General features: G+C 39.9%; 1 protein-coding gene across 1 annotated transcript in view; it reads left to right on the plus strand.

Annotated features, from left to right (window-relative positions):
• LOC118796783 (ephrin type-B receptor 1) overlaps positions 1–21548 on the plus strand; it is a 388416-nt gene that overhangs the window by 275676 nt on the left and 91192 nt on the right. The window contains exon 8 of the mRNA XM_036555886.1: positions 20643–20805. Coding sequence (XP_036411779.1) covers positions 20643–20805 — 163 coding nt within the window. The remainder of the gene's footprint in view (positions 1–20642; positions 20806–21548) is intronic.

The raw sequence follows: 21548 nt of genomic DNA on the forward strand, positions 1-21548 counted from the left end.
AAATCAGGGCTGTAATTTACATGAACTCACTTCTTTCTTTCACTTTCGTTGCTTGGGAATGCACTAATACTTAAATATGGCTGTCCTAGCGCTGTAAAAGCGCTGTAGTTGTGAGGATTGAGATTGTGATTTAACGCTGCTAAAGCTGGTTAGGATGTACTGAAAGAGGTGAGTTCGCTGTAGGACAGTAAAGTTACACCACTGACCTCGTCACTCACACTTGGTCACAGGACAACAGATCGCCGGTCGCTCCACTCAAACAAGGAATGTGTAACTCCACGTTTCAGCCGTTGATAAAGACTCATCTTACTCGTGGCCCCTCTCTAATCATGTAGAAAAACTCTGAAGTGCGCCCTCTCCTGGCGACAGCAGAGTAGAGTCGCTTTCCTTGCAGTAGAAAATGCCACAAGGCTTTTGCTAGAACGTGGAAGTGTGAGAATGGTGCATTATATCGAACATTTATCAAACATGTTGTATCGCTCTATCAAGGAAAAGTTATATCGCGATAATTATCATTATCGTTTTATTGCCCAGCCCTACATGCAACGCAGGAATTGATCTCCGTTCTCTGCCAGACACATGATGGGGTACGGGGGTATGCACCTGGAAGTTGCAAACAGAGGTCAAACGTCGCAACGGCTGTCCAGCGCCTACCTCATCGCTCTGACACAGGGGCAACCTGGCTTGTTCAAAGCTCCATACACTGAGCAGCACATTGCACATTGTTTCATTCAGATTGCTTCATCCTAGCGAGAGTTATTACAGAATATTCAGGGCCTCTTTCGAGTGAATCTCCCTGTACAATGATTCCCAGAATTGCTAGTTTATTTTTAAACTGCATTATGTCATGTTATCTTAATTAGGACCCCTAAATAACTACACATAACATATGTTGGGGAAAACTTTTGTTTATGTTTTGTTTAAGGTATTTCTGAAGAAAAATCCTCAAAGATCGATATCAGGATCGGTCTTAAAAATCCTATGTTGGTCGGGCTCTATTGGAGATGAGCACCACGACTGTAGCGTCATCAGCAGACTTGATGATGTGATTGTAGTAATGTTTGGCAGTACAGCAGTACATGAGCAGCAGAGGACAAGGTACACACCAGAGTACCCTGGTGGTCTTCAGTGTTCAGAGTGGGATAGTCTGTTCTGGATCCTGATTGTCTGGGTTCTGTTACTCAAGAGGTCTAGAACTCTACAGAGAGATGAGCTTAGTCCAAGTGAGTGGAGATTGCTGACTAGCAAGATTCTAACATAAGCATCCTTGTTGTCCAAATGTGATGAGGCCGGGTGGATGGCAGTGGTTATGACATCCTCGGTGGGGGGGGGTTTGCCTGTATGCATATTGATGGGGGTCCAGTGTTGATGGAATGGATTCCTTAATGTGTGCCATGACCAGCCGCTCAAAGCACTTCATGACAGCTGGGGTTAGCTCAACCGGGCGGTGGTCATTAAGGCCAGTGGCAGAAGACTTCTTCAGCACTAGGATGATGGTGGCTGAGTGAAGCATGTTGGGACAGCAGCCTGCTCCAGGGAGATGATGAAGATGTCAGTAAAGACAGCAGCTAGCTGGTCGGCATACTCGTTGAGCACATGCCCAGGGATGATGTCAGGGTCTGCAGCTTTACGTGGGTTCACCCTTAACAGGGTTCTCCTCACATCAGCTGCGTTCACAGACAGCACCTCTTCACTGTGGCTAGACCCTCACTACAGCCTCGGAGTTGGGTGAGTTGGAGGGCAGTGTCTTCGGTGCAGGCGAGGTGATTCTTCCTCCTGTAGCCAGTGGCAGTTTGAAAGTCCCACTACATATGTTCTGGGACATTGTATTGCTGTTTTTCATTCCAGTTTTCTGCTCAGATCCAATCTTTCTCACTTGATGCTTCGCATTTTGTAAGTGTGAGTGAAAATCAGATCTCTGTCACATTAAAATAAGATTTGTGCCACTTCAGCCTGGCACTGTGAACGTAGGCTTTGAGGCGCTTCTGTAGTCAGTGAGCTCTCCATGGTCCTGATTGTGTTATGCAGTGCTGGATTTTTGTCCCGTCTGCTCATCCACTATGATGCCCATCACACGATAGGCAGAACGAAAAATAAACTAAAAAATACCACACCAAACACGGTGTCCAATCGACTAAGACCTGCGTAGATAAGGCTGGGTCTCTTTTCAGCGTGAGGAAGAGAGAGAGAGGGAGAGAGAGAGAGGCCTTGTGTCCTCAGTGACCCATTCAGAAGAGCAGATGTACTCAGTGGTCCTGCAGTATAATTCTAAAATAAAGCTCAAGAGGAGATTGAACTCTCTCTCTCTCTCTCTCTCTCTCTCTCTCTCTCTCTCTCTCTCTCTCTCTCTCACTCTCTCTCTCTCTCTCTCACTCTCTCACTCTCTCTCTCTCTCTCTCACTCTCTCACTCTCTCTCCCTCCCTCTCCCTCTCTCTGGCTGTTTCACTGCACTGGAAACAACTCGCTTTGGAAAAGGTCAGGGCCTCCATTAACTGCAAACTGGAGCCACACCTGTGTGTGTTTTATCCGGCAGATTCTGCCTCATTTCCAATAACAGGACTCCAAGTATAGCTCATGTATTCCATCGGAGCTTTCTGATAATTTATTCAACAATATCTACACTCATAAGCAAAGGTTTACACACACCCGGTCAAATAACTTTTGATTTTCTAAGTTAAAATATGTTAACACATTCTCCGCAGGAAACTTACTTAAATAAGGGAGATGTTGGTGCAGAAGTTGTATTTATTGGCTGAAAAAATAAAATATAAAATCTGTCATAACTTTTGCACAGGACACATTATTTTCCAAAAAAAACACAGTATTTGTGCTATAAATGTATAACACACATCCATTTGTGCAGACGTTGTTGTGTTGTGTTCACTTATTTTCACTTAGAAAATTAATAAAACGTTTTTTTGGCAAGGGATGCACAAACGTTTGCATATGACTGTGTATGACTGCACACATCAATAGAATTCTGTATTAATGTACCAAACTCTGTTATGTTGCGTCATATCTGTGATTACCTGCTTTCATGGCTCATTACTTTAATAAGCACTTTGTCTGGATCCTTCGACTTTGCTTTACATCTGATAGATCTCTCTCTCTCTCTCTCTCTCTCTCTCTCTCGCTCTCCCTCGCTCTCTCTCTTGCTCTCTCTCTCTCTCTCTCTCGCTCTCTTTTGCTCTCTCTCTCTTTATCTCTATCTCTGTCTTTATCTCTCTCTCTCTTTGTCTCTCTCTCTCTCTGTCTTTATCTCTCTCTCTCTCTTTCGCTCGCTCTCTCTCTCTCTTTCTCTCTCTCTCTTTCTGTGTTTTCTACTCCTCCTGGTTCAGCCCAGCAGATGGATAGACTGATTTAGATAAACGAGTGTTTGCATTACACAAAGAGTAAATAGAACATGCACACGCACACACACACACACACACACACACACACACACACACACACTACATACACTAATGTTTATAAGACACTGCAGAATAATGAACAACCTGAACAAAAATGCCTTTCCTTTTTTCTTTTTCTTTCTTTCTTCCTTCCTTCCTTCCTTTTTCATTCCTTTTTTCTTTATTTTCCAGTCTTTTTTTCTTTTCTTTCTTTTTTTATTTTATTTATTTCTGTTTCTTTATTTCTGTGTTTCTATCTTCTTTCTTTTTATTTTTTTCTCTTTCTTTTTTATTCCTTCTCTCTCTTTCTTGTGTTTTAGTTGGGGTGTGATACAGGCACATCTAATGGAGAACAGAAGACCCTGCTAGTGTGATCATGTGTATGAATGGAAAGTGTGTGTGTGTGTGTGTGTGTGTGTGTGCGCGCGCGTGTGTGTTTGAGGGGGGCGAGGGGGTCAGAGAGAGGTAGAAAGCTTGAATTGGTGTCTGACCCCTGACACTCGCCTCAGAAGATCAAAAGATGTGTGATCAGTGTGCATTTAAATGCAGCTGTGTGCCTGTGTGCCGACTCCACTGATCCATTTACCAAATTAAATTATCATACGGGGCTTATCTGCTCCGCGCTGACGTGACAGGAAGCTTCGAGTCCTGTTTTATCTCCATCCCGTTCTTTAAGAGAGCTTTAATGAACGCGATCCTGAAACGCTGCTTTCTCGGAAGCCATCAGACACACTTAGTCACGGTGTGTGTGTTCGCAAAAATTCACTCTGACACCTCCATCGGAAACCAGGAGCTCTCCACGGAATGCCGCAGAGTGGCCCAGGATTGCTGAATTTCTTGATTAAAGAAACAAGCTGCCTTTGAGAATTCCATGATATGAAGAACTTTTTTGAAGTACATTTTAGAGCAGGTTCTCAGTCCTGTCTGAAACTTAGCACTCAGATCTGGAGTTTGATGCAGTTGGTTATCAGTGTTGTTGATTTTCAGTGGCTAAGTGTTTAATAATGTTCCAGTTATTGCCTTGTTTTATTGCGAGTGAATTTCGGATCGGGATTTTAGACAGCACTGATTTATCCAGCAGCCGGAATGTCCTCTCAGAGTCTTTCAACTTTTATCAGGTCAAATGTGGGCTGTTAGGATCGATGGATTCACATAATTATAACTCTAATCATAGTGAATGATAGTAATATTATACAACGGTTAGTCCCGGCCACGCAAGCTGATTGGTTGAGAGGCTAAGCAACGACTTTGACAGCTGCAGGAGACGCTCACACCATTTGAACGTTTTTTCTCATTCACCTTATTCTTACTTTGCGCACAAACAGAAAATGGATACTTTTAAGATCACATTTGACCAACAGCCAATTTAGTCAGACTCTGAAGATGAGACTACACTAAATTCCCAAACTGTCATCACCACTGAGCAGCTTTTCAGTCGGCAGCTGTGACATAAGAACACCTAAACAACCTGGAATTAGCCAGAAATGAACCAAATATGATGTGGATAGAGTTGTTCTAGATATGTGGATATAGATTAGAGTTGTACTGTACTAGATCAGTGGATGTGGATTAGATCAGTTCTAGATATGTGGATATATGTGAGCGTTGTACCATCTTAGATAAGTTAACTTGGTTAAGATAAGAGCAGTTCTAGATTTTTCTAAAACTTTGTGATTCAGAACTATACTGTTCTTGATAAGTGGATCTTGAGATTAGATCTTTTCTAAATATGTGGATATAGATGACAGTTGTTCTTTCCTAGATAAGTGGATGTGGAAGAGATTAGAGCTGTTCTAGATTTAGTACAGACCCATGCTTCTCTGGATATGCAGATGTGGACATCAGAGTTATTCTAGATATATGGGTAACATCAGAGCTGTTCTAAATATGTAGATGTGGATGACATCAGAGCCATTTTAGCTATATGGGTGACATCACTGCCGTTCTAGATATGTGGATGTACATGCGATCACAGCTGTTATAGATATAGGGATGACAGAGCTGTTCTAGACGTAGGCATGACATCAGAGCTGTTCTAGATAAGTACCTATGGATTTGATCACTACTGTTTAAGGTCACTGACTGACAGGGCTGATAAGGTGGTGGTTTAAATTTTAGATCATTGGAATCATATTATATTCACATATATATTAAAGTGCCTGTATAATGAAAAACAAATATTCCTCACTTCTGTGAAAAAATATATAGTATTTATATTTAAACATTGTTAAAGTTTCAAAATGTGCCAGTGACCCAGTCCATATAGTCCATATATGGAAAATAACCTGCAAAAACATCTGTTTTGAATTTATTCTTTTTGTCACAAACCAGTACATCCTTACATGAACTGCCTATTAAGCGTACAGCAGTTTAGCTCTGCCCAGTCACACTGAAATTGTACACACTTAAAAAAGACGGTTCTTCAAGGGTTCTTTAGCATTATTCTATATAGAACCATGAACACTCAAAGAACCCTTTGCATGATTACAGGGTTCTTTGCATCTTGAAATGGTTCTTCGGATTGATGGAGATGGCTCTATATAGAATCTTTTTGAAAAGGATTCTGTTATTGTTAATATATGAGCTTGTAACAGTAGAAGTACCCTTTTGGGTGCTATATAGAACCCTTTTCAGAAAGGTTCTTTATTGAACCATCTGCAGCACATTTTCCATCAATCTGAAAAACCTTTCATGATGCAGAGAACCCTTTAATCATGCATCCTATCATGCAAGTAATAGTCCTTCCTCTAGTTACATTTTCAATGTATTTTTGAAAAAATATTCTGGATAACCCCCAAAAAATCATGAATTGTGGTGAAATTTAAGATGTCATGATGCACTGAATACAATTGTAAAGGAATCATAACTGAGTGGAATGGTTGTGAGGTCAGAGATGGACACCTCTAGCAATGCAGTGTGGAATCGAGAGGGCCTGCACTAAATCTGAAGGTGTGAGGGTTTGAGCAGTGCTGTAATTCGATGTTCTAAGCATGGATCTTTGCCGTTATAATGCTGTGTTCTCCATTTGGCTTTGGAGCGCGCACTGTTCTAATTCAGTTCTGAGTGTGGATTTGAGCCATGGCCCTCTGCTCGGCCAGGTGTTCTTGCCATGCTGCAGGAGGCTGGCATGTGCTGCCAGGGTGGGGGAAGTGGCACACGTATGCCACTCTAGGGACCAAAGCCAGTGCCAGCTCTGCCATGTGTGTATCTGTACGTGTGTGTGTGTGTGTGTGTGTGTGTGTGTGTGTGTGTTGCTTTTTCAAGCATGTGTGAAATGCAGCACGAGCTGCTTGGCTAGTCTAGAGATGACGCCAGTCCCCTGCTGGACCCCTCCCACCGCTCCCAGATTACACACTGAGGACCCTGTCTGTCCTGCCCTGGCACATGCTCCTGTGGGCCGGCTGCCATGGCCCCTCCCTCCCACTCTCGTCCGGAGGGGGTGGAGGAAGAGAGGGAGGGGCTTTGTTAATCCCCATTTGACTGACAGCAGGAGAGGTCCACTCCTGGCTGGCTCGCTAAAAGGAAACGCAGCCAGGCAGTGCAAAAAGACAGCGAGAAAAACTGTGACATGTGGCCACACAATCAAACGCCGCTGGCACAATGTCATTATGAAACGTCCTTCTCAGTATGTCTTCTTTTCCTTATTTTAATTCAGCAAAAGTACCGCTGCTGTCTCCTAACTGCTGTATGAATCATTAGCATGAAGCATGAAGCACTAGCATTAAAATGTCTCTGAAATTCACCACAGTTAAAATTTTTTTGGAATCCTAATTTTAAATAATAAAAGCAGTTTTGCTGCAGATGGAGTACTGAGCAAAAGTCAGAGACCACCTTTCATTTATTTCACTCCCAGTCAAAACCTCAATTAAGTATTAATGATTTTTCAACATCAAGATAACACAGAAAACATATACTTAACAGAAAATTACGCAGAAGCTTCAACAGCTAAATATAATATCACATTTTTCAGCATTTACTGTGTCCACCCTTTATCTTCAATACAGCTTCCATTCTTTTAGGAGACGTTCTTACAGTTTTTCAAAGAAATCTGCAAGGATATTTTTCCACACCTCCAAAGTTCAGTCTTAGAAGTTGGTTATGTTTTCCGCTTCTCACAATGCAGGAAATTACAGTTACACATTTAAACTCAGTCCATAAAACCACATCTTCACATCTCCGATGTCAAGTTTCTGTGTTCTTCTTTTTGTTTACTTGCTTTTCTCAGCAAGAGCTTCTTGACAGCTACACATCCTTTCAGACCCATATTGCTGAGTTGTCTTCTCACAGTGGAAGGATGGACAGAAACACCTGTGGATGTTTTCAGATCTGAAGCAGCTTGATTTTCTCCTCTCTCTCAAAGATGAAAGCTATAAGTGCTGTTTATCTGATGGGAACAGGTTTGTCTACCAGGCCTTGCAGGTGGTTGTTAGAAGTATAATTTTTTAGTCTTTTAGTCATCAAAACTAATAGGAACTGTTGCACTCGTGCCACTCTAGGGACCTCCTGATCAATAATTTATTTTCCTTTGACTCTCTCTTTCTTTGTGCAAGTGGGTTATGTTATATCTAATCTCCTCAGATTAGATATATAAATGAAATTTATATATTAAATTTATATATTAAATTTATTACTAAATAAATGAAGGGCGGTCTCTGACTGTTGCGCAGTAGTAAACATGTATAACATGATAATTCTAATATGATCATGCTCTCCAACTTCATGAGTTTTAAATAATTTGTAGGAAGCTGTAAAAAAGAGAGATTTTAGGTGAAGCTGTGTAATAATAACTGATCAAGCTGCATAACATTGAGAATGATGTTAGGGTTAGGGTTAGAAAATAAAATTAATGCTCAGAAACCGTATTTTAAAAGTAGTGATTAAATATCAAAGTGTGTAATTTGACAAGAAATTGCTATCATTAGTATATTATTTACCACTAATTTATTCTTCCCAAAAATGTCTAATAATGAATAAATCATTAAATCTTAACAGAATACATTTTTATAGAATAAAATAACAGTTATTAATATGGCAAGCAATTCCAGATTTCTGACTGGTTGTGCAGTTCATAAAGGTCCAGCTGTTACATAAAGTATGAAGCATTCTGTGCAAAGTGTTTGTATAGTTAAAGGCGAATTCCACCAGTTCTTAAAAAAAAATCTGCATAATTCATTCATTGAGATATAAACAAAATTGAGTGTTTTGATGTGAAATGGTTCATTTTATAGGAACTTACAGACTCAGATTTCTTTACAGTGGTGATGGTGATAACCCAGGGTCTTATTGTCTATAATACAAATATAGCCATTTTATTTACTAATAATACCACAAAGTGGTAACAGGTACTGTTTTGCCTTACAACACCCTACATGTACCACTCCACCATTAACGGCTTTGAAAAATGTGTTTTAGGCCAAAATCTTATCACAAAACTATTATAAAACAACACCTCAGACTTCAGGCTGCATATTCATAACTATTTGGGTTATTATTTTCTGTGAAGTAGCTTTTAGAGGCATTAAACTCTTCAGATGTCTTGTTCCTATCACCACCACTGTGAAAATCTAATTACTCTAAATGACTTTGGTTACATCTTAATGATTTAATTATGTGTAATTTTATTAAAGCAAGTCTTTAAATCCAAGATATCATTTTCCCCACAGATCTGAACTTGCTTCTGTTAAACATAATCACACTGTGAATCGCTCTCTCGCAACACTGAACATGGTCCTTCAAAAACTATACCAAACTCAGTGTCCACTGTGTGATGCTCCATATGGCCTAATGCTGCTGATTACTGCTGGGGGTCAGCCATTACTGAACCCAGCGTGAGCCGTGAGCAGCGGGCAGACTCTGTAATGAAAATGACTTGAGCTCATTTTGAGACCTTATGTCATTCTGTCAGCTTTCTCCCTCTCTCTCTCTCTCTCACTTTAACATTTATACTGTTTTGTTTGCATATCCATTCTGATGGATGTGACTGTTATTCCTCTGGAGGCTCCAGACCTGTAAACAAATATCTGCAAAAACTGTTTATAAATATATGATGACCACTTTGCCAGTACACAAAGTGCAGACTTCACAACGCAGAGGTCATTATCTGTTATTGTCTCTGAGGTGGGTTGGCCATTCCAGGCCAATAAAGCCACTGCATATTCACAGTTTAGTATTTATTCTGCTCAAATGCACCTGATTCAGCTCATCAAGAGCTTAATAATTTGCTAACAAGCTGAATCAATTGCGTAGGACCATGCAGTCCTCTTTTCTGGCCAGAACTGACCGTCCCTAGTCCATGATTATGGATGCCATCATAATTATGAGTCATTAACATTCTGACCAGGAAACCAAGCCAGGGCTGAGGAACACATGTTCAGTGACCAAGCACGGATAATACGGCAGTGCTTTCCAGCAGACATAACAGCACAAAAAGGAATATAGGTGTACAATCTTAGAACACTTGATGTGTCCTGTTCACTGGTAGCTGATTGTGCCATGCACCCATCCCCTGGGCCCTGATGACAGCCGCGAGAGCCGGCAGGAAGGCAGGGCCCGAATCCGTTTTGTCAGTTTTTTATTTTATTTTTTCAGTTGTATTTGTTTTTTTACTCCAGGTTTTCCCCCATATGTTTCCAAAATTCACTAGTCTACCCTGATTGCTCGATGCTACTAAGCTGGGAGGGAGAAGGCTGTACGTGTGTCCTCGTAGAGACATGAAGTACCACAAAATCTTTTCAAACTGCTACCGGACAGCTCAACACACTTGGAGAACACTGTCTGCCAATTCTGATATATCAGCAGACACCTGTGTTGGCTAGCATCTCACTAGGTGATGGAGGAAGAAGGGCCTGCCCACACAGAAAAACTGAGGTCAGTTATCTCTTGGACTCCTGGCCATGGATGACTGGGCATTTCCTCCCAATATGGCCAACTCTTAGCTGGTTGCCCTCTTTTGGGAGCTCTGCATCAGCTTTATTTTTAAGAGTGAACTACATGTGAGTGGTGCTGATGATGACTCAGTAATATTTTGTCATTCTCTAACATCATAGGCCTACTTTTAGAGAACCCATGAACAAAAATGACATCATACAGTGGACCACAATTTGGCCAAGATTTTACTAGAATCTTATATAGTGCAACATGCAAGAAACTTAGATAATCAAACTAATAAACTTGTAACTGTTATCATGCAGATTGCAGTGGGTGTAACCTTTCTTACTAAGGTTAGAGTTCATAATGCTGTCTGACAGTACTTCCTCCACTCCTTCCCTAATTAGCCAGAGACAGTGATGGAGACTCAAGCCGCACTCGAGTCGCCTGTTAACCTGACTTATGACTCGACCCTAAACTCGGGACACATGCTTAACTGATTCAGATTTGCACTTAACTGACTCGCGACTCAACTTGGATTTGAGACTAATGACTCATGAAATTTTAGCCAGAGAAAAAAGCACAAACAAAAACAATTGAATCTGGACCACAAATCTTAGTGCAGGAAACCAATAAAACCTTGTGTTTCCAATCTTACGTGTGAATTTGCCTTCCAGTTTTACGCAGTGTTTGAGGGCATTGCATTATGGGTATTGTAGTGCATTTGCATTATTACCATTACTAACTGTAGTCAGTTTCATTTTCTCTTTGTCTCTCTCATGTTAAGTGAACTGTCTGTAATAAATGCCATACACTTCACCAATATTCCAGTCCAACTCATGCTTTTGGAAAAGGGAAAGTGCTTGAACATGGATATTTACCCCAGTGCGGCAGGAAGCTCAACTCAGACTTGCAACCCAGAGACTCAAGATTTGACTCAGACTCGCACCCAAGAGATTTGAGACTCAGCTCAGACTTGCACCACAGATACTCGAGACTTGACTCAGACTCGCACCTGAGAGACTTGACTTACATCTCAGAGACTTAAGACTTGACTTGGATTCACATCCCAAAGACTCAAGATTCAATTTAGACATGCATCGCAGAGACTCAAAACTCAGCTCGGACTTGCACCCCAGATACTTAAAACTCAACTCGGATTTGCACCTTAGAGACTCGAGACTTGACTCAGACTTGCACCCAAGAGATTTGAGACTCAACTTGCACTCACACCCCAGAGACTCAAAACTCAACCCCCACAGACTCTAGAGTCAACTCAGACTTGCACCTCAGATACACAAGATTTGACTCAGACTCACACTTCAGAGACTTGACTCTGACTTGCACCTCAGAGACTTGACTTGTACTCACATCCCAAAGACTCAAGATTAAATTCAGACTTGCACCCCAGAAACTCAAAATTAGAATCAGATTTGCAATCCAGAAACTTTAAAGAGATTTATTTCACACTCTCACCCTAGAGACTTGAGACTTGACTCAAACTCACACCCCAGAGACTGGTACTCCAAAGACTTGAAGCTCAACTCAGACTTGTGCCCCGCTGACTCAAGACCTGACTCGAACTCACACCCCAGAGACTCAAGACTCAACTCAGACTCGCACCTCAGAGACTTGACTCAGATTCGGAAAGTTGAGATTCAGTTCAGTCTCACATGAGACTGGACTCAAACTTGACCAAGACAACTTGTGAACATCACTGATAGCCACACCCTGGCTCCCCAGTGAAGAGGAGGAGTAATGAAACCACATTTAATTATTAGTAATGAGATGTGCAATGGTAGCTCCACCCCTTTGGCTGTCACGCCACATTGTCGTGAACATATTCCACAGCACTGTGTGCAGCACCCATCAGATGAGGTCATACCATGAGCTTGTCAGACAACAGCTCAGCATGGCTCTGACAGTAGTTATTTATTGATGCCAGTTAGGTCAGCGCTGTGTGTTTTGCTCCGGATAATACATCATTGATGTTATAGAGCTGTCATGGGGTTTAAGAGGTGTGGGAGGGGGATTATATGTAAGGTGACATCTGCAGCATCAGGGGGAGTCATTGTTAAAGCTGTAAATTCACACTGGAGTTCAGAGTCACTGCTCAGGCAGGCCTGGTTCAATTGAACCTTTCAAACATTTCAGGGTCATACAATCTCAAACAAGCATCTTGCAGACAAATCTTAATGGTTGTGGGCTTTAATAGCAGGGTCAGGGCAGGTTGTGTGTGATAGGGTCAGAATTCTTTATCCAGTGGGATAGGGTCAAGATTGGTTTGCGCAGTACATTACGATTGGGATCAAGATAGGGTGCGTCTCAGATTGACCCATAGTTCCCTTCATAGTGATTACTATCTAGGGAATGAAAGTGATGATAAAGGTGAGTAGATTTACTGGAACCTGTGGACACCTACCCCTTCCAGAAAACAGGAGACATCTCACAGGAGTGGGCTGTATGGCAGAAATATAAAAAAAAATATTTTATCAGCTCCACTTACTATATAGGTGCACTTTGTAGTTCTACAATTACAGACTGTAGTCCATCTGTTTCTCTGATACTTTGTTAGCCCCCTTTTACCCTGTTCTTCACTGGTCAGGACCCCCATGGACCCTTACAGAGCAGGTACTGTTTGGGTGGTGGATCATTCTCAGCACTGCAGTGACACTGACATGGTGGTGGTGTGTTAGTGCATGTTGTGCTGATACGAGTGGATCAGACACAGCAGTGCTGCTGGAGTTTTTGTATACTGTATACTACTGGAGAGAGAGTGTAGATTGAATGTAGTAATATACAATATATATTATATATATTGTATATTACTACATCTAAACGATACCATTTCTTCAGTCAAACATGCTGCTGGTTGGTGGTGTTTAAGCACTGACAATATACACTGTATACTTAGAAAAGGTTAAAAGAAAGTAATTTTTTGTGATATTGACAACATATCATCATATCATCCTAACATCATATATAAAGAAAGTACAAGTACATTGTGGGATGTCACTAGGGAGTAAATGTTTTAGTGCCCTTGGAGAAATTCTGCATTGGATCACCTTAAAAATGGCTGAATTCCCAGTTATTCACCGCATATGAAAGATGGAGGTGATTCAAAGTGCAGCTACTCAAAAATTTGTGTATAGTGCAGTGATATCGTAAATATACTTCAGTAGATACTTTTTGTTGGGGCCGTTTTGCCAGAACTTTGCCTAGGCCCACTCCCTCAACCAATGAGAGAACGCCTAAATTTACATATACACGCCCATATTTTTACGCTCTTTTTAGCTGCTTTTTTTTCTTTTTTAAACGTTATTTTTAAAGTATGTTTGGGAGGAAAACATAAGGTATAGTGTTACAAAATTAAAAAAAAATTTTGAACACGCACAGTTGTTGACTAACATAGAAAAAAAGGCACACATGTAGCTAGCAGGTACGAGGTAATCTAGAGTAACATGCAGTATTTAACCATTCGAGGGCAAAAATGTAGGTAAATTCATAATTTCAGGACAGTTTAAGATACAGACATGATACACAAATCAGGACATTTAGCAGACCGGGCCCTAACTAGCTAGCATGACTTCATCAGCTGTGATGTCAGCACAAGTGAGTAATTTGGCTCAAAAAAATCAACCAAAATTCTGATATTATTGCTCTGTTTTTCGGCCTTCATATTCCAACAAAGGGTTAAAACAGCAACATGATTCACACATCAGATTACTCATTAGACTCACTTACAATCCAGAGTGATTTCATTCACCTGTGAAACATCCATCGGCCAGCAATCCAGCTCCAAAATCACCCACAACCCACTCGCTACTGTTATATTACATCTCTGCTTTTGGCCTTCATATTGTAAACAGCGAAATGATTTACACCTTACCACAACACTTAGAGGAGCCTGACATCACTAGCCAGAGTGAGAGAGACCAGCTCTAACATCACACAACGCAGAAATACAGCATAAACACACAGCCGGATCACTGTAAAACCTGCTATTAGCTCTCTGCTTTAGCCTTCGTATGAAGGGTTTAAAGAAAATACACAACATACAACTTGCGAAAATGAAGGCTTTGCTATGTAGCTGCTAGTCTTTTTGGCCCTCGGCCCACCACAAATATTACACTTTGGCCCCTAAAGTGGCCAAAGTTTGGGCAACACTGCTGTAGGGTCAAGACATCTATGCTTGGGTCAAAAACCAATTGTAGTAACCAGCAATAACTGTTTTTCTTCATGTACTGTAATGTTATGCTGCACTGTAAAAATAGAACTGGGAAGAGATTTGAATTTGTAGTGAGATTTGGATTTTATTCATCGAAAGTGTTATTTTGCTTTGGTTTTGATCAAATAATTTGACACAAATAAAACCAGTTAAACTGCCTGTTAAACTACATTTTCAGTTCGACCGACCGTATTAGCTTTTGCAGTAGCATTAACCAACTGAGGACTAGCTGATGCACAGCAGCTGTGCGATCAGGAATGCATACCACGAGAGAAATAGACTTATTTATAGACTTATTTTTCTCTCTGTCATCTTCCTGTGCTAGTGTTGACAAGTTCCATCCCTCCTCTCCTCCCTCTGTTCCTCCTCTCCTCTCCTCCTGCGCCTTTCTTTATCCTCCATAAGGGTTATTTTTCCTGTATTTCATCCCTTCTGTTTCATTACCGAGTGTAATGCGGAGCGGAGTTGCTTCAGTGGAGCGATCTGTCACAGGGAAGTCAGCTCAGATTAGCGAGGCTGCAAAACAGTCAGCCGGCTGCCGAAAGAAGGAGACTGCAAGCGGAATGCACCGATATAGAATTTCTGGAGCCATAGCAATAACTGTTCATTGATTACATAAGTATGACACAGCTAAATCAGATATGATTCACATGAAAGCATTTACATTATTTAAGAGACATGCTCATCCAGGGCCACTTACAGTGGTAGGTCAGTGTGACAAAGATAATCTTTAAACATTTTGGAACCGACATACACTTGTGTGCAAATGTTGGTGCGCCCCTGATCAGATGACGTTTTGTTGATTTTGAGTGAAAATAAGTAAAAACATCCTCTACAGAGTCTGCACATTTTTATACACAATTACTGTTTATTTGCTGAATTTAACATATTGGAAAAATAATAAAACATAAGATGTGCCCTGTGCAAAAATTATGGCACATTTTTTATGTTATGTTTTATTATTTCTATTATGTTAAACTCATCAAATCAATAAAAATAGTGCAATAAAATTTGCAGGAACACGTACATTTTTACAAAAAACAACCAACATATGACCAAAATTTTAGCCATTTGTAAGGCAAACTGATTTTGGATTTGATTTTACTTCTTATGGGACCAACCAAGCCTGCCTGCTGATGACTAAATTGATATTTTACTATGTGAATAATATTTTAAAGGTGTAGTGTATAATATTTAGAGGGATCCTTTAGCAGTAATGGGTTATAGTATACAAAACCATGTTTTCTTTACTGCATAGTCACCTGTAACAATGAATCGTTGTGTTTTCGTTAGCTTAGAATGAGTCCTTCATATCTATAATGGAAGCAGGTCCTCTTCCAACAGAGGCCACCATGTTGCGGCTCCAAGTTTCTACAGTAGCCCAGAACGGGCAAACCAAACACTGGCTCAGGAGAGCGCTTTTCATGTTTTTACGTTGAAGGTGTAGCTTGAATTTGATGCTGCTGTAGCACCAGTTGGAAGACGTGGACAGAAGAAGAGTCAGTAGTTGCTGCTGGTGCTGGCAAACCATTTTGTGTAGTGAGAAGCTTGAGAACTCAAGAAAAAGCAAAGGAGGGTGAATCCTCGTCATCAAAGAAGTGAAAACATGATGACCACCGTAGGTTCTACTACACACTTGGAAAGGGAGGGGTGAGGGAGGGGTATTCAGTTGCAATCTGCAACCTCACAGCTAGATGCCGCTAAATCTTATTACCTGAGAAAAGGTACGCTATTAGACATGCATACCGTTAGCTTTTAAGTGTACAGACCATTAATACTGATACAGATTTAAAAAAATCAAACTACACCTTTCAGAAAATGTATTGTGAAAATAGTAAATCAATACACAGGTCACTGCATAGTCATACTTTCTACCAGAGGACCCCCCCACCAAGACCACTGCCACAATTCAAACCCTGATTGTACACCCCCATATTCAATAGTCCGTCTCAATCTCAGCTCCCGTCCATCTATCTCTTTCAGTCTGTTCACTTCCTATTTTCTGTTTCTCACTGTGTTTCCTGTCTATGTCTCTCTCTCTTTCTCTGTCTGGAATATCTCTGACTTTCCAGGCGTCACATTAGCTTTCGGTGCATGTATGCGACTGATAGAGAGCGAATGAGAAAAGAAGTCGGAGAGAGAGTGAGTGAGAGACACGTACCTGCACTATTACAAATAGCAGTCTACATCAGCCTCGGGCAGAGCCATTACTGCAACAGCAGGGAATGCTGGCTAGAGCTGACACCAGAGTCCACACACACACACACACACACACACACACACACACACACACACACACACCCCATTACACAAATCCATATTGCATTTATATGACTGTCCCAACCAATCTATGCACTCACATAGGCAGATAATGAATGTTAGATTCTGGGTATTTAATAATGACAATTTGCTGCGGGGTTCTCCAGCACGGCTGCGGGAGACGTGGCCTCCTGCAGAGTTTAGCTCCAGCGCTAATCTAACACACCTGATCGAGCTAATCAAGGTCTGATATCGCATCTGAGTTATTTAGGGCGCGTATGCTAGATCAGGTTTGGAAGTAAACTCTGTGGGATGGTAGACGTCCAGGAATCAGTGGAAAGAACAGATGTTTAAATGATGGTTATAGTCTGGGCTTTTTGATGCATGCTGTCATATGCAAACGTTTGAGCAGCCCTAGTCAAATGACATATTTTGTTGACTTTCTAAATTAACTTACAGCTCTCTACAGAGAACACACTATTGCACAATTTAATACACAATTACTGTTTATTCGCTGTATTTAACGTAATGGGAAAATTATTAAAACATGAAATGTGGCCTGTGTGAAAGTCATGGCACATTTTATATTTTAGGTTTTTTTTCATGATAAACAGAAATTATGCACTAAAAACCATTTAAGTTTGTTCCCTGTAGAGAATGTTTACTCACTTACTAAATCAACAAAACGCCATTTGACTGGGGGAGTCCAAGCTTCTGCATACAGCTGTATATCGCTGCTGTCAAAACCTCATATCTCCAAAATACTAACTTAACAGGAGAAGGAAAAAACATACTTTCCTTCCAATGTAAGTCAATGGAACCAGACTTTTTCCCAAGTAATTTTGGGCCATTTCTTTTGGTCCATTCATCATGAAATGTATACACAATGTAAAAGACAACTGGCATTTTCAAATATGTTCCGACAGCAACATTACGTTTTATTTCCATAAATATGTAGGCATATATAGGAAATATAAGGAAAGGTAATTTCTTTGGATTTCATTTACATAAAGGTGTCGGAAAAGTTACAGTTTTCGGGCCCTGTTTGTCCATGAATGTACACGTTTATAAGGTAATATTTCCCAAGGCAGGGATGTCAAACTCAACCACTAAAAGAGCCATATTAAAAAATCTCAACAAATCTGTGGGCTAGAGAACACCTAAGTTTTATTTAATTTTAAATTAACATGCTATAAACCAAACTGACCATTGCTTGTTCAAAATACACAAAAACATCAACAGTAAAATATCGGCACTTGTAGTAGACCTTGAAATAAAGACCATGAATACTAGAAATATTCAAATTTTTAATTTCCCCAGGAGCTCAGTCTTTTAAACCTGTTTGCTTGAACTAGACATCTGGCATACTTGGGCTCAATTTCTGAGCTGCTGAGCTAACGTTAGGTTTTTATATAGGCTGAACTGCCGTCAGTTATTTGGTGATATGACTGGTGTGGAATTGTGTAGAACTGTGTAGAACTGAGGTTCTTGTTGGTGGGAGAGTCAGAGCACATTATGTTGCGGTGCATGCTGGGGACTGTAGTGCATTGTGAAACAAGCTAATATTAATAAAAAAAAATTAAAAATACTTTTGTGGGCTGGATAGGATTGTGTGGGCCTTATAATATATAAGCTAACATGTCCTGCAGTTATAGCTACCCTTATAGTTATGTGTGTGTGTTGAGGGAGTGGTGGGTGTGTCGTCTGTGTGTGAGTGTGTTCTCATGCCAGAAATGTAACCCCGATTAGAAACAGACTAATTTCCTGTCACGCAGTACAGAACAATCTATTGGAATTGCGGCGGCAGAGAGATTTTACACCAGTGGAGTGTTTTGCCCTTTTTCTTTCATTCCGGCACGACTGCATTTTCCTCTTGGGAAATGGACTACGCATTCATTTCACACAATGTTATTGTGCTCTGAAGCGGCGAGGGAAGAAAAGGAGCAGAAAAGTATTGTTTTTTTGTTTATTTGCTCAATACTTTTCTCACCTCGACACGATGGAAGAGTAATAATGCATTAATATCTGAAAAAGCGCAGTTCTGTCGTATGCTCGGGTCACGAAAACCATCTCAAACCGGTGTGAAAACTAATTCTCAAACACTCTTTGCTTTTCCTGTCCTGTGTGTGAGCTTTTCTTCAGCTGGATGCACAGACTGATGGAATTGTATTTTGTTAACCCTTAAAGACTTGTAGGAGTTGCTATTGTCATTTTGCTGCACATTAAATTTAACTTATGTAGTTATATTATATTAATTGCACTTGCATAAACACTAGAGCTGTAAAACTATTAAAATAATTCATTGTGATTAATCAGATTTTGTGTTGTTAATCGTTATTAATCGCATTTGTCGTGTTTGCTAAATTTTTCCTAAAAAGATTTTTTTTTTTTAAAAAGCAGTTTATTTTATAATGGCTATATGAGCGAACAAAAAATTAAGCCATTAATTTTGACAGCTCTAATAGTCATGTAATCAATGACTAAGTTAGTTACATAATTAATTACATTTACATTCACTTTACAGTCTGTATTAAAGGGCCCATGTTATGGAAAACCACACATTAGCCCACATTGCTATTTTAAAATGTAAGTTTTGAAGCAGTATGTAAATATGGTATCATTTTAAAATATAATATCCATGTCCTTATAGTTTACATATGGATATCAAGCTGCAAAAACAGCCCATTGAGGGTTTTTTTTTTATTTTATTTTATGAAAAGCAACACATCTATCTGCCTATTCAGCCTACAGCAGTTCAGCCCTGTTCAGTTATGAGGAGTGTTTTCGTTTTTCAGTTTGAAAATACCTGTTGCCCTTTACATTGTCTATAAATTTCATGATGAATGGACCAAAAGAAATGGCCAAAAAATGACTGACAATGGTTCCATTGACTTACATTAAAAGTATAGAAGGCTTTTTGTTCTCCTGTAAACTCATAATTTGAGATACAAGGTTTTGTCCCGACAGCAGCGATATATCAGTCTTAAAGGCACAGAAACAGCCTGTTTAATTCTAACGGTTAAAAAGAGGGGGCAAAGTGGTCATGTAAAAATGAACTATGACTCTTTTTGGGTTCATAAGCCCACATAAACATTATAAGTATGTAACGCAGGGTTGACGAACCAGACACTCACAGATATAAAATAAACTGTAAGGTTTATTAAAAGGATGATTAACCAAATGAACAGGGTTTACACCAGACCAGGTCAAAAACCAGAACAGCAAAACATGATACATGGGAGAAGGCAGAAACCGAAGTAGATGAACAAGCGTAAAAACCAGTGAGCCAATACAGGAAATCTTAGCCAAAAGGATAAATGAGTCACCAACAAGAAACAAAACAAGATAATAACAGAATATCTAGCAAAACAGGAGAACAGCTTGGTTTACACTGACAAAACAGAGGCAATACTTTGCAATGAATGAAACAAACAGACAGGTGTATATATACAAGAGGGAACAGGTAAAAGCAATTAGTATTCTGGTGACTGAGATCTGATGACTGGTAGATGATTGGCTGGTTGGGTCATGTGACTGACTAATGCATCTTGGGAGTTGGAGTCCATAAGAGAATTAGAGTTTGTCTGAGTGCCGGGAAGTGTGACAAAGTGAAAAATAAGTACAAGAAAATATATAAGATATAGGCCCTTTAACACAGAATTAAATTGAATGTTGTGTCTGCACTTCTATCTTTTCACATACAATAACTTTTTTTTTTAATTCAGATCATAATACAGTATTTTCTACTTTCAAATACAAATGTGTACCAATGGATTAAAAGTTTAGAATCTGCACTTTCAACAAAATTTCTGTTTCAGTGAGCTACACGTGAGAAATACGTTTAAAGGAAGGGTTACAGGCAACTTAAAAGTCATTGTCTCTTTCTCTTTCTCAGGACCTGACGGAGGCTAACTCCACCATACTAAGGAGTCAGACGAATACGGCCCGTGTGGATGGCCTCAGGCCCGGGATGATGTATGTGGTGCAGGTTCGGGCCAGGACCGTCGCCGGCTTTGGCAAATACAGCAGCAAGATGTGCTTCCAAACCCTTACAGATGGTAAGAATTATAATGAGACCAAATATCCTCATAAATACGGATGAGGTTTTTTTAACCCTAATCCCACTCCAAGTCTAAATTTAATCTGTATTTAATGCTGATACCAGGTTCCGGATCCATATTTGTATTTTTATAGATGATACAGCTGCACAGTGCATGCTTAAAATTCATTAAAGTAAGTAAAACCAATCAATCAATTTAAGAAAAACAATAGTAGGCTGCCAAGTGCTTTAAAATGGCGTAATGACAAATGTTCATATGATGACTCAATCTCATCTGATGTTTAGTTTGGACTGCCTTTTTTGAGTTGATCACCTAATGGTGTCTTTAATACATAACTTTCATAATTTAATTGTCTAACATGATTAGAATACTTCTTTCTCCTTTCTAATGTTAAACTCAGCACAAATTGTTTAATAGCCACACATAAGGCTGGACTGGGACAGTTGTTCAAGTTGGGAATCATGGCAGGACTCGGGCCACACACATAATGTGTCTGCATGAATAGGTGTTTATTATGGGTTTTATATGTATGTTTAAGGTAATATAAAATACCCTCCATATCTGCCCACTCCTTAATTACCAATAACCTCCATCTCTCACACACACACACACACACACACACTATATATATATATATATATATATATATATATATATATATATATATATATATATATATATATAAAATATTATATTATAAAATGTATCTCAGCGTTTGACTGTTTTACGAGGCTGAAGTT

This window comes from Colossoma macropomum, unplaced genomic scaffold (assembly GCF_904425465.1).
Source record: "Colossoma macropomum unplaced genomic scaffold, Colossoma_macropomum, whole genome shotgun sequence".
Classification (NCBI taxonomy): Eukaryota; Metazoa; Chordata; class Actinopteri; order Characiformes; family Serrasalmidae; genus Colossoma; species Colossoma macropomum.